The sequence below is a fragment of the Anomaloglossus baeobatrachus genome, chromosome 1, assembly GCF_048569485.1.
Source record: "Anomaloglossus baeobatrachus isolate aAnoBae1 chromosome 1, aAnoBae1.hap1, whole genome shotgun sequence".
Taxonomy (NCBI): domain Eukaryota; kingdom Metazoa; phylum Chordata; class Amphibia; order Anura; family Aromobatidae; genus Anomaloglossus; species Anomaloglossus baeobatrachus.
Genome location: NC_134353.1, coordinates 820,218,775 through 820,230,804, shown reverse-complemented (window position 1 = coordinate 820,230,804; position 12,030 = coordinate 820,218,775). Strand labels below are relative to the sequence as shown.

The 12,030-nt window shown below is 42.6% G+C and overlaps 1 protein-coding gene across 2 annotated transcripts in view; it reads right to left on the bottom strand.

Moving 5' to 3' along the window:
- Nucleotides 1-12,030, bottom strand: part of SKIC3 (SKI3 subunit of superkiller complex) — a 269,270-nt gene that overhangs the window by 51,465 nt on the left and 205,775 nt on the right. For both annotated transcript variants that reach the window (XM_075325084.1, XM_075325085.1), the window contains exons 31-35: nt 10,377-10,598; nt 10,196-10,268; nt 6,213-6,266; nt 6,020-6,131; nt 1,075-1,203 (exon numbers count right to left, since the gene is read on the bottom strand). In XM_075325084.1, the coding sequence (XP_075181199.1) occupies nt 1,075-1,203; nt 6,020-6,131; nt 6,213-6,266; nt 10,196-10,268; nt 10,377-10,598 (590 nt within the window). The remainder of the gene's footprint in view (nt 1-1,074; nt 1,204-6,019; nt 6,132-6,212; nt 6,267-10,195; nt 10,269-10,376; nt 10,599-12,030) is intronic.

The window sequence follows — 12,030 nt, the reverse complement described above, 5'->3', positions numbered from 1 at the left end:
CTAATGAACCCATCATGTAGTCACTGAGAGTAAAGGCCCTGTCACACACAGAGATAAATCTGCGGCAGATCTGTGGTTGCAGTGAAATTGTGGACAATCAGTGCCAGGTTTGTGGCTGTGTACAAATGGAACAATATGTCCATGATTTCACTGCAACCACAGATCTGCCAAAGATTTATCTCTGTGTGTGACGGGGCCTTTAGGCTTCTTTCACACATCAGTTTTTTGTCCTCAGGCACGATCCGGCAAAAAAACTGATGTGACAGATCCGGCGAAAAAAACGGATCAGTTGCATCAGTTTTTTCCATCAGTTTCTTCAGTTTTTTGACACATCCAATGTGATACTGAGCATGCTCAGATAAAAAAAAAACAGATCCGGCAGCCGGATCCGTTTTTTTGCCGCATTACGCCAGATCCGGCGTCCATAGGCTTCCATAATAAAACACGCCGTACGGCGCGATCTGTTTTTTTTTTGGCCGGGCACAAAAACGTTCACTTCAACGGTTCATCCGGCCGCCGGACAAGTAAATTTTGCCGGATCCGTCAAAAAACGGATGAAACGCAAGGCCAACTGGCACAATCCGGCGCAAATGAAAGTCTATGGGGGAAAAAACGGATCTGGCGGCAACAGACGCCAGATCCGTTTTTTCATGTTTTTGCCGGATTGTGCCTGATGGAAAAAAACTGATGTGTGAAAGCAGCCTTAGAGACTCATTTTCCTATTTACTCAGGAGAAACTGGACTGGACTGGCGATCAGACTGGAGCTCATATGGCACAGCTGCCAATAATAAAGGTTCATTTATAAATGTAACTGAGATGGGATGAAACAAATCCCTTTAAGTAGCATAAAGCCATTGGGAAGGATTCTTTACTCATCTACTGTAGATACAAAGTCTACAATGCCAGTCATTTTAACTATAGTAGAAGTCAGTCCTGTGCCGTGTATCTTCTAATCTTATAAATTAGCCATGGAAGCTTCTAGATGTTAGGTCCACAGTCCAAGATCTACTCTGACTCCCCATACATCCACAACAAGTGGACATCTTTATATACCTGTAGGTGTGGCTACTTACTTTTGGATTTCACAGATTCTGCAAACATTATGCAACACTCAGTCCCTTTGGCAGATTTCTTAGTGATGTAGGAAGCGCTATTTTCCACTTGACAGGCAGCCATTAGTCCAGCCCAAACGGCAGGATTATCTGAATATTAAATACATAAAAAACACATTTTATAGTAGCACTTACTGAAATATTATAATGTTAAAAAACTGGAACTTTGAAAGAGTTGTCCAACACTAAGATTTAATTATTTAAATCACTTTATATCACAATGTATAGTTGTAATATACTGTATTAATCATATTATCTCAGATCAACATACTCCGTACAGGTCATAAGATGCTTACTCTGCTCTTTACGTGTCATATATCAAAACTGACGGCACTCACAATATGCAGTCTGAACAGGTGCAAAACTGAACATGACATAATAACAAAAAAGGACAGTTGCACTCTGAAATGCTAAAGCATGAAAACAATGAATGTAAGAATATAGATATGCATTACTGCTTAAAGAAATCTAGGAAAAATTGAGATATTTAGTATACAAAAATGGCCCATTTGATATCTGCCCAGTAGCCATGTCAAGGCATAGCTCTCTACTGGGAATCTACGTGCCAAACCTACATGCCTAGTGCCAGTCTTAACCATTTAGTGTCATGCAGGAGAGAAAAGAACACACCCTCCTCTCCTCACCGACCTCTACAGCTACTGTGTAGATACAGTAGAGCTGAGTTATGTATCAGAACAAACACTTCCAGGTCTCATGTCATAGTACTGTCAGTTTTCATCCTCCACACACACTGACTGATGTGAGATGATATCTGGAAGTGTTTGTAACGATACATAACTCACTCTGCTGTTTGTCCATACAGTAGCTGCTGACATCAGTAAGGAAAGAAGGATATAATCTTTTCTCCCCTGCATGAGGCTGCCTGCTTATGATTGATCAACTTCATGCAGGCGAAGAAGTGCACGGTCCCAGAGACAAATCTCTGGTAATGCCCAGTTGCCTATAAGAAAGTATCTGAATCTTACAAGATAATATCTCAGCACCAGAGTGGAGAAATTTGAAAGAAACCCCCCCCCCCCAAAAAAAAGAACAAAGAAACTATGTTTTACTCAGGTCTGCCACTATTCCATGATGTGGGCAGTTTAATATGCTCAAACTGGTGAAAGATCCTCCTTAAATAGTTCCCTGTAAGAAAGGTGGATATAGCCTGTCTATGTACATGATGTTAATTATTAAGACATGTACAGGGGCAGAAGACATACATATGGAAAACTATATGCATGACCTGAAACCATCAAATCCATGAAGATATAATTTATAAAGTATATTAAAACTAATTATGAAAAACTTAGTACCGGATAACTGTTAGGTTCCGTGCAAACGATCAGTGCTTGCAGTGTTTTGGATGTAGCATGCTTCAGCAGCGTCCAAAGCGTTGTGTTGTACAGTACATGCACAGTGGACAGGATTTCTAGAAATCTCCTCCCCACTGTGCTTGTTTTTTCCGCAGCAAACACTGACCTGCAGTGCATCTTTCCAGACTGCAGCATGTCAATTGTTTGCTGCGGAATCGCATGCGTCTTCCGTAGGGAGAACACAAGCGAGAGACCGCAGCGCACTGAACCCCGATTGTGGGTACAAGCAGCTGCAGTCTCCTGAGTTCTCCTGCGGAGGAGACTTGTGGACCCACTGGTCAGGACCCACTGCATCCTACAAAGGACAATATCTGCAAGGAGTTTGTATGTTCTCCCCATGTTTGTGTGGGTTTCCTCCGGATTTACTGGTTTCCTACCACACTCCAAAGACATAGTGATAGGGAATTTAGATTGTTAGACCCAATGGGGACAGTGTTGCCAATGTATGTAAAGCTGTGGAATTAAAGGCGCTATATAAATGAATAAATATTATTATTTATTATTATAAGCACCCTAAGTGTGTTCATATCTGCTCTTATTACTTCTTTTCTACCTTGACTTTAGTTAACTGACGCAAACAGCCATATTGCAACCAATTAGCTTCAGGGAAGGGAGAAAACATAAAAACTGCTTTAGTGAAGATGTAAAAGACAAGTACATATGGAAAAATAAATTATATTTACACTTTGGTTTCTACAAATGACAAGCACCACAACTAATGTGCTGTCCCTGAACAATCCACTAGAGGGCGCTGCTATATCAAAAGTAATTTCACCAGGATCAGTATGTCGCCCTCAACTACACTGGAAATGGCTGAAATATGGAAACAAATGGTTAGCACAAGAAAAATAGATTTTGATAGATCTCCATATAATTAACCCTGTGCCTATACACTTGCCATCAATTTTATAATGTGTAGAAAAACATTACTACACCCATAAAAACAAAATAAAAAATAATAAAAACGTTTGGTTTACTGCGCTACATTCTGAGTCAAAAAGTCTAATTTGGCTGGTGAGGTTGAGAGGACTTGCTTTTTTGTGAGAAAAGTGGGGTTTTTTTTGTCTTTTTTTTTTAATACTACCATTTTGTTAAACACATGACTTTTTATCACTTTGTTTTCCATTTTTCGGGGCGGTGACTGAAAAACAGCAATTCTTGCATTATATTTTTTAATTCACCATATGGGATGAATAACGTTACATTTTAATAGTTTAAACCAGTGTTGCTCAAACAGATAGATGCCCCCTAGTTGTTGGTGAGGCCCAGCTGGGGAGGCTATTTATATCAAAGTGATCAGATTCAGCACACTACTTTCTATGGTTGGAGAAATATTTGGTTTAGCAACATAAGTGACTCATTTTGCACTTCTGGTGGCTTCAGGACACAAAAAGAGGGAAGAATTAGAGATATTTCTCATTTTAAAACAAACTCTACAGATGGCGACGCCCAATTATCACTTTGGTCGGTCTGATGAGGCTGCAAAAGAAGGGGTATTAGAGGCCTGAATGGTCTCCGGTTATAAGTGGTGTACCCCAAGGTTCAGTGCTAGATCAGCTATTATTCAACTAAAGCGGGCTTTACACGCTACCATATATCTTACGATGTGTCGGCGGGGTCACGTCGTAAGTGACGCACATCCGGCATCGTAAGTTATATTGTAATGTGTGACAGCTACGTGCGATTGCGATTGAACGTTAAAACGTTCATCGCATGCACGTCGTTCAATTGCTAAAAATTGAATGTGAGGTTGTTCAATGTTCCCGAGGTAGCACACATCGCAGTGTGTGACACCCCGGGAACGATGAACAGATCTCACCTGCCTCCTGCGGCTCCCGCCGGCAATGCGGAAGGAAGGAGGTGGGCGGGATGTTTACGTCCCGCTCATCTCCGCCCCTCCGCTTCTATTGGCCGGCTGCCGCGTGACGTCGCTGTGACGCCGAACATCCCTCCCACTCCAGGAAGAGGATGTTCGCCGCCCACATCGAGGTTGTATGGACGGGTAAGTACGTGTGACGGGAAATAATCGTTTGTGCACCACGTTCAACAAATTGAACATGCTGCACATACGATGGGGGCGGGTACGATCGCATACGATATCGTATGCACAATCGTAAGGTGTAAAGCAGCCTTTATTTATCAACGATATAGAAGACAGGATTAATAGCTCAGTGTTCAATTGGCAGGTGAGGTTCAATGTGGTGAAATGTGAAGCTATGCACCTGGGCACTAATATGCAGAGATCATATGTTCTAGAGGGAGTAAAACTAGGAGAGTCACTTGTAGGGGAGCATCTGGGTGTACTGTAGATTACAGACTAAATAATAGCACAATGTCACTGAGCAGCTTCTATGGCCATCAGAATACTGTCTAGCATTAAGAGAAGTATGAACCCTCAGGACAGGGATATCATGCCACAACTGTACAAGTGTTAGTAAGATCCCATCTGGAATATGCTGTTCAGTTCTTGGCACCAATTCATAGAATAGGTAGAAAGGAGGTAGAAAAGGTACAAAACTGATAAGGGGCATGGAGCATCTTAGTTATAAAGAAAGATTCAAATAATTAATTTAGTCTTGAGAACAAATATCTACGGGGAACATGATTAACTTGTACAAGTACATAAAAGGGAATTTTATTTACATTGTTTTGTACTGATTTTTAGCTTCACTAGGGGACTTGAACATGTGATCGATTTCGTGCTGGTACAATAAACTAATATTAGAGATAGGACCATCAAACTTAGTAACACCTTGTCGTGGTGGGATGGCTTTTACGCCTTTTTGATCAAAATAGTGTGAAGTAAGTTACGTATGTTATTTACATTTTCTATTAATATTTATTTACTTACATCATGGTATTTGATTATTTTGATTTTATCTCAGGTTTCACACTACAATAATTCTCAATTGCAGTGTATTATCCCGTAAGCACGCTCTTGTTAGGCCCTAGGACGGCTGCTATGACCACTCATTGGTCCTTCCAAAGGGGTGAGAGTCAACAGAGTGAAAGAAAGGCACTCGATCCACTAAAATGGTATGGTTGCTATTTATTGAGGCATTTAAAGGCAACCTGTCACCACATTTGGTGACTATAAGCTGCGAGTATTCTAAAAGTGTTTTTTACGTTCTACACAGAGGCTTGGGCTCTTGTATAGAGTATTCTAGAATTCTGTATATAAGAGCTCACTGGTGGTGGCCGCAGCTCATAGGGGACAAATCTGGTGACAGGATCCTTTTAAAGGGGTTTAGTGCCAAGATCAGAGTGAGCTCCAGATACAAGCGATTTTTGGCTGTTTAACACTAGAGGACCTAATTCAGTAAAAGATGGGTCTGGTTTTCGATTATGGCACATCCAGAAGGTAGGGAGTGCCAGTGAACAGGGAAAACCTAGTGGGGATGCAGGGATCAGAATTGGTCAGGATCCTAGAGGTTTGATTGTTACATAATGTCTTATCCTTGCAATATATCATCACTTTTCTAGATCGGAAAAACCTTTAAAGAAATGGGAAAATATATGTTTCAGAATACCTGGAAACAAATGTGCAGCCCTTTGTGCTGTCTTCAGGGCATTCTGCTTCTTGTTGTCAGTTGGCAGACAACCAGCGGCTAATTCATTCACTGCCGTATACAATAGTGACGTCTAAGGATAAAAACACTGGGTAAGCTGCTGCTGTTCGAAATTTAAGAAATGTTTCCTAATAAAACTCCATAGGTCTTTTACCTTTGCTTGCCTCAGATTCAGCGAATGTGCAACAATACCGGCAGCTGCCCCACCCTATAAAAGTGATTGCACAATAAATACGGACATCATCAAGAAGATGCAATCTAGTACAGACTCTTGGAAAAGTAAAGTATTGCAATCATTGACTATGTTCATCGGTTAAGGCAAACCCAATATGTAATTTACAAGAGGATCCAAGTAAGACGTTGGGGCCAACACTGGGATTTACCAAAGAGGATCCAGACAAAAATGATCCCCACTTTCATTGGATGGGGTGAATATATGTTTGTGTACTTTTCTGTACAGAATCTGCAGGAAAATATAAATGCTCATAATTTTAAAACCCCATTCAAATCCATTGGATATAGAATGCTAGCGGGTCTGATACGGAATAAACACAAATATCTTTGACCTCTGAATACAGTCAAAAAGTTTCAAGTAGAATATACCCACATTTATCAGAAAAAGGGCAGCATATGGCTGTGTAGGGTGTTGATGTTCTGTCGGATTACCAAGCTACAGCTGCAGTCCAAGGGGATACAATGATTTACAGGCAATCCTGTGATTTTGGCCATTACTCAATTGTTAAAACCAGACTGTACTGCAACAAAAAGTCTACGTAGCCCTGCCAGTTTCTTGCTATTGCATTATGAGGCCAGGTATATACAGAGTGTTTCAAGGGCATTTTAAGGTGCCATCTCACCTAGAACATAACTCACCAATAGGACAGTAAGGCCATACACTCCTCACAAAAAGTTATGTAAAACATAGAGGTTCACACTACAGTGATATTTTATCATGAAAGTAGGGTATTTACGTAGAAGCCTGCAGTGGTGATTTCCTCATCTCAAACAATTTATTGACACAAAAGCCAACAACAGTGGTGGGTATACTGCCCCCCAAAATGTCAATGTCTCCATAACTTGTCATGCGGCAATGAGTATCAATTACACCTTACAACGATGTCTCACACTGTTCACAAGTGGAGTTATTGTCTGCGGGACATGGCATCCCACGTTTCTTGAAGGGTGGCCCTCGGGTCATTGAGGTTCTGGGGGACAGAGTTACGAGCCTCTAAATGGTGACTTAGCTGTTGCTATAGGTTTTCTAGGTGATTTAAGTCTGGAGAAAGTGAAGGCCACTCCATTTGAGGTACCCCAGTCTCCAGCAGTCATTCTCTAATGATGCGAGCTTGATGAGCTGGAGCACTGTCATCCATGAAGATGAAATTTGGCCTGTGTTGTTTATGCAGAGTCACATTGACTGGATTAGTTATGTTATTCAAGTAGTAGGGGCTGTCACTTTACCAATCACAAAGTATAGGGCAGTTTTGTATTGATTAGACACACCTGGCCCTACTGTAACCACCACCACCACCAAAGGCTCGTCTTGTGACAAGAGTGGCTGATACATAGAGCTTTCCTTGACGTCTCCAACATTACTGGCGGCCATCATTTCTACTCAGAGTGAATCGACTTTCATCAGTGACCAGCACTGAGGCCCACTGGTCCCTCATCTAGCATAGATGACGCCAGTGTCTGGTGGTGTGGTCAGGTACCCTTGCAGGTCTTCTAGCACACAGATCACGCTGATGTAAGCGATTTTAAATGGTCTGATGTGACACTTACCATGTTTCCCCGAAAATAAGACACTGTCTTTTATTTTTTTCTCCCTCGAAAAAAGCACTAGGTCTTAATTTCGGTGGATGGCTTATACTCGGGGAGACATGGTTGTGGATAAGTTTACCCCCAAAAAATGAAGAACCCCCTTCCCAGAATCGTCATACTTACAAGACCCCTAGTGTCTGCGTGGCTCCCAGGTCCTCCTGTGGTCTACGGCGGGTGCTTCCATCATGTATACTGAACGCTGTCCTCCCCTGCTTCTGGCCGACACTCAGATCGCATACACAGACACACTCACATCAGATCGCATACACACACACACACACTCACATCAAATTGCATACACTCATACACTCACATCAGATCGCATACACACACACACACACACACACACACACACACTCACATCAGATCGCATACACACACACACTCATATCAGATTGCATACACAGACAGACTCACACCAGATTGCATACTCACATCAGATAGCATACACACACAATCACATCAGATCGCATAGACACACACACAAACACATACAATCGTGTGCGCACACACTCACCACATCCGTTGATATCATTTGCTTCCGGCCAGCAGGGGACTCTCTGTCCTCTTGTTTCTATGATGCGTTCCACCGCTGGGTCCTCCTTGCGTTCCACTAGCAGGTCCTGGTGCTCCACTGCATAGCATCACACAGGTCTTTACGCCGCCGAGAAGCAATCGATATCGCTGGATACGGTGAGTGTGTGTGTGTGCGCGCAATCTGATGTGTGATTGTGTGTGATCTCATATGTGTGTGATCTTATGTGTGTGGGTGTGCGTTCCGCTGCAAGTCCTTAATGTGTTCCATTGCTCCTGGTCGACGTCTGGTGAGTATGATCGCGGGGTCCTCTATCTTTTGTGGGTGTCCGTGGTATATAATCAAGTGTCATGCAGTATTCTTTAACTTTTTTAGCTGCATGGACACTTCATTATTGAACCGCGATTAGGTTTTATTTTCAGGGGATGTCTTATATTTAAGCCTTACTGAAAACTCCTGGAAGGCCTTATTTTCGGGGGATGTCTTATTTTTGGGGAAACATGGTAGGTGCCTATCACCTCCCTTAATGCACTTGGAGTTGTGTGGCATTCATCATCCAGTACCGAAGGGTGTTGTTTACAATGAAGTGGTCATCAGTGTGGGATGTGGCCAAAGAAAGTCCACGTCTATGCTTTTCTGTAACTCTTCTAGTCTCTCTGTTGCATCCTGATGATGATACTCTGTGACACTCTAAGCTCAGTGGCCACTTCCATTTCAGAACATCCTGCTTAAAGCATAGCAATGGTGAGGTACTGATGATCAATTCTTAGGTGTCATCTTGGTTTCATGATGTGAAAATGTGAGCAGCATCGTGAGGAGGACTGTTTAACACCAATTCTAATTGAATCCCAAAAGTTATTAGTAGACTAATAGATCAAACATCTGTTGTGAATTTTGCCATTAGGCTTCTTGTAATGCCGGCGTCACACGGTATGATATATCGGGCGATATGTCGTTGGGGTCACGTTGTTAGTGACGCACATCCGGCATCGTTAGACATATCGTCCAATGTGACACCTCCGAACGACTCTGAACGTGCAAAAATACTCACCTTATCGTTGCTCGTTGACACGTCGTTTATTTTCAAAATGTCGGTCCTCCTTCTGTGCTCCGGTTGTTCATCGTTCCCGAGGCAGCACACATCGCTCCGTGTGACACCCCGGGCACGATGAACTGCAGCTTACCTGCGTCCCGCTGGCAATGTGGAAGGAAGGATGTGGGAGGGATGTTACGTCCCGCTCATCTCTGCCCCTCCGCTTTTATTGGCCGGCTGCTGTGTGACGTCGCTGTGACGCCGAACGTCCCACCCCCTTCAAGAAGAGGATGTTCGGCGCCCACAGCGACGTCGTCCGGGAGGTAAGTGCGTGTGACGGGGGGGGGGGGTTAACGACTTTGAGCGCCACGGACAACTAATTGCCCATGACGCACAAACGATGGGGGCGGGTACGATTGCTCGTACGATCGCACGATAGATCGTGCTGTGTGATACTGGCATTAGAGAACAGCAGTTGTGCAAAAGGTACTGAAACACTGAACAGTTGGACATGTGCAATCAAAAATTTGGAGAAGGTTACAATAAGTTCACTTGAAAAGGTTAGAGGGCATTTTAGGATCATCCTAAAATTTCACCTGAAAAATATCCCTAACTTTTTGTGAGTAATTTATGTCGAATAGGGGTATAGAAGTAATATCAGGAAAGTTGTACACTAGGGACATTCGCGTGTAGACATAACAAGCCCACAAAACTGAAGCTGGATTGAGAAAAACTGATAAAATCTTACCCTGGCATTCCTGGGAGCATATAGAGGCACAATCCTCGATAACAGACACCACAGCTCGGGATTCCCTGGATGGCTAAAAACAGGAAACATGAAGATTACATGCTGTCTTTAGGGTACATAGCAAAAACCTGCTACAGATTCTCTTTAAAGGATATGATGAAGCATCTTCACATATACAAACCTGTGTACAGCTTTGCAGGCCTGTCTCTGTACAGCGGCATTCCTCCCTTGTAAGCCGTATATGGCAGATATAATAAGGCATCTCTCGTAGACATTATCATTCATTTTAACATGCTTGAGAAGCTCGTTAAGAGCGGCCGTTGCCAGAGTAACGTCACGCTTAGCTAGGCCCAAAGCGCACAGGGCGTGCAGACTTTCAATGCTGGGCTCCTTTAATACAGAGCTGGAAAAATGGAGCAAACAAAGTCACAAAACATTACAGGACATTCTGTTAAACAGCACAAAAATAAAAATGAATTATAATTTCCATAAAATATGCATTACGAAAATATATGTAAATTATCTTGCTTTTGTTTTTTTGTTGGTGTTATAACAATAAAGGGATATGCTATTGTGATATACAAAACCGCCACCAAATACCAGGGTGTAATAATGATCCATCATATTTTACATGCCTTCATTGAACATGAGACTGGGTAATTGTGTATTGCTTCTTCCTATGCTAAAGTGCTGAAATACGGAAGATTCACATATCTGTAAACCACTGCCCTAGCTGACGCTGGGCACAACTTATGCGGCTCATACTAGGAGCATTTAAAAAAACAATGCCGGTGGATAAGCCTCGCCTGTGGAGGGGATTGTTCGTGCTAGTAATTTTTTAAGCGGTTTTCCTGGTGAGAGTAAATTTCTGGCAAGAAATGCAACATGCCGAATCCTATCACTAAAATATACATACTGCTAGGATCAGGGGCGGATTAAGAGTAGCCGGGGTACCGGAGAGTTTAGAAAGCGATGTATCATGTGACATGTCCCATAATTTCCTTGATAGATCATGTGATGGGGGACGTGATAAACACAGAGATACTCTGCTGCACATCTGCTGATGTAAAACAACAGAGACAGCGCCACACAAATTAGTGTCCCTTATGTTCAGCGCCAGACATAATATAGCGCTATGCATAATAGAGCAGGGGTGGGCAATTCATTTTCCTGAGGGGCTACATGAGAAACCGTGACTGTTTTGGAGGCCGAACCAATAGGCCAAAATTAATTCTGCTCAATATTAACATTAACAAATTAATTGAAACTTATTTCATATCAATATTAATTGTATCACTTAATATTTAGCACAATTAGGTATGCTGACATACCCCCTATATACAGCATGAGCCCACACATATTCTCCTATATACAGTATGAGTCCACACATTGCCTTCGATATACAGTATGAGCCCTCGCATAGCCCCTCTATACAGTATGAACCCCCACATAGCCCCCAATATACAGTATGAGCCCTCATATAGCCCTTGTATACAATATGAGCCCTCACATAGCCCCCAATATACAGTATGAGCCCTCATATAGCCCTTGTATACAATATGAGTCCTCACATAGCCCCCAATATACAGTATGAGTCCTCACATAAACACATATACAGTATCAGCCCCCACATAGCCCCCAATTTACAGTATGAGCCCCCACACTGTCCCCCCATATACAGTGAGACCCCACATAGCCTCCCTATATACAGAATGGATCCTCACATACTGTATACCACTATACAGTATGAGCCCTCACATAGCCCCTATATACAGTATCAGCCCTCACATAGCCCCCTATACACATATATGAGTTCCCATACTGTGCCCCCATAT